We start from the raw sequence: 1,052 nt of genomic DNA on the forward strand, positions 1-1,052 counted from the left end.
CTTTCTTCCGCCTCCGTATGGAGCACCAGCCCCTCCAGAAAAAGGGGGCCATAATGCAGCGATGATGATGTCAGAGGGTGCTCAGGTCCCTCTCCCCACCCCATTCCTGCATACCAAGACTCAAGGGTACAGCCTGGCTGCTGCTCAGGGTACCACCCCGTTCTTAAGCCGATGAACTGCTCTGCAGTGGGGCAGGATCAGGCCCTAAAATACCACATATCCCTCAAACGGACAAGCTAGCGAGCAAGCTAGTGGGACACAGCTCAGCCCAGCAGCCCCCGCATCGGTCTCAGCTCCTGCCTGACTTGGGTCTCCAGAGGACAGAGCCAATCTGCCAGCAGCAAGCAGCTCTTGGAGCCCGCTCCATCCACCGGGTCTGCATTTCCATTTGGAGCCTGCTCAGTGCCAGGGCATGGAAGCTGAGCCACCCCCCCAAGCACCCTGCACCATTTTGGTGCCATCACATTGCCACCACCTGCAGCATTTCGGTGCCACCACATTCCCACTGTCTGCAGCATTTTGGTGCCACCACGTCCCCACCACCTGCACTCGTTGGCCATAGAGCAGAAGGAAAAAGCCAGACGGTGGCAGCCGCAGACTCCACGGGGAGAGAGGACCGGCACGACCACCTACCTGTATCCTGTCCTCCGGCAGCTCCGTCTTCACGGCCAGCATCTCCCGGGCATAGACATCGGGGTAGTGAGCTTCGTTGAAAGCCTTCTCCAGTTCCTCCAGCTGGTGAGCTGTGAACACCGTCCTGCCAAGAGGAGAGACCACCCTGTGGCACAGTCCAGACCCTCACGGCAAGCGGTGGGGCTGGCAGCCCCCTCCCCGCTGAGATTTTCCTCTTGAAAATGCTCCTCCCACCCCAGCTGCAGCCCTTCGCTTTGCTCCCCGGGGACATCCACCGTCCCAGCCTGGGGAGCGGAGGGACAGCGGGATGGATGGTGGCAGCAGCGCGGGGGTGCGGACGGGGACAGCCCCGCTCTGGGGCTCTACCTGTGCCGGCGTTTCTTCCTCTTGATCTGGGAGGTGGGCATCCTCGGGTCACC

The 1,052-nt window shown here is 61.5% G+C and overlaps 1 protein-coding gene across 1 annotated transcript in view; it reads right to left on the minus strand.

Moving 5' to 3' along the window:
- The window catches only part of LOC104529034 (visual system homeobox 1), a 2,455-nt gene extending 1,415 nt beyond the window's left edge, over window positions 1–1,040 (minus strand). Inside the window, exons 1-2 of the mRNA XM_010173210.1 lie at window positions 1,000–1,040; window positions 634–757 (exon numbers count right to left, since the gene is read on the minus strand). Of these exons, the coding sequence (XP_010171512.1) occupies window positions 634–757; window positions 1,000–1,040 (165 nt within the window). The remainder of the gene's footprint in view (window positions 1–633; window positions 758–999) is intronic.
- Window positions 1,041–1,052: the final 12 nt, after the last annotated feature.

This window comes from Antrostomus carolinensis, unplaced genomic scaffold (assembly GCF_000700745.2).
Source record: "Antrostomus carolinensis isolate BGI_N321 unplaced genomic scaffold, ASM70074v2 scaffold31388, whole genome shotgun sequence".
Classification (NCBI taxonomy): Eukaryota; Metazoa; Chordata; class Aves; order Caprimulgiformes; family Caprimulgidae; genus Antrostomus; species Antrostomus carolinensis.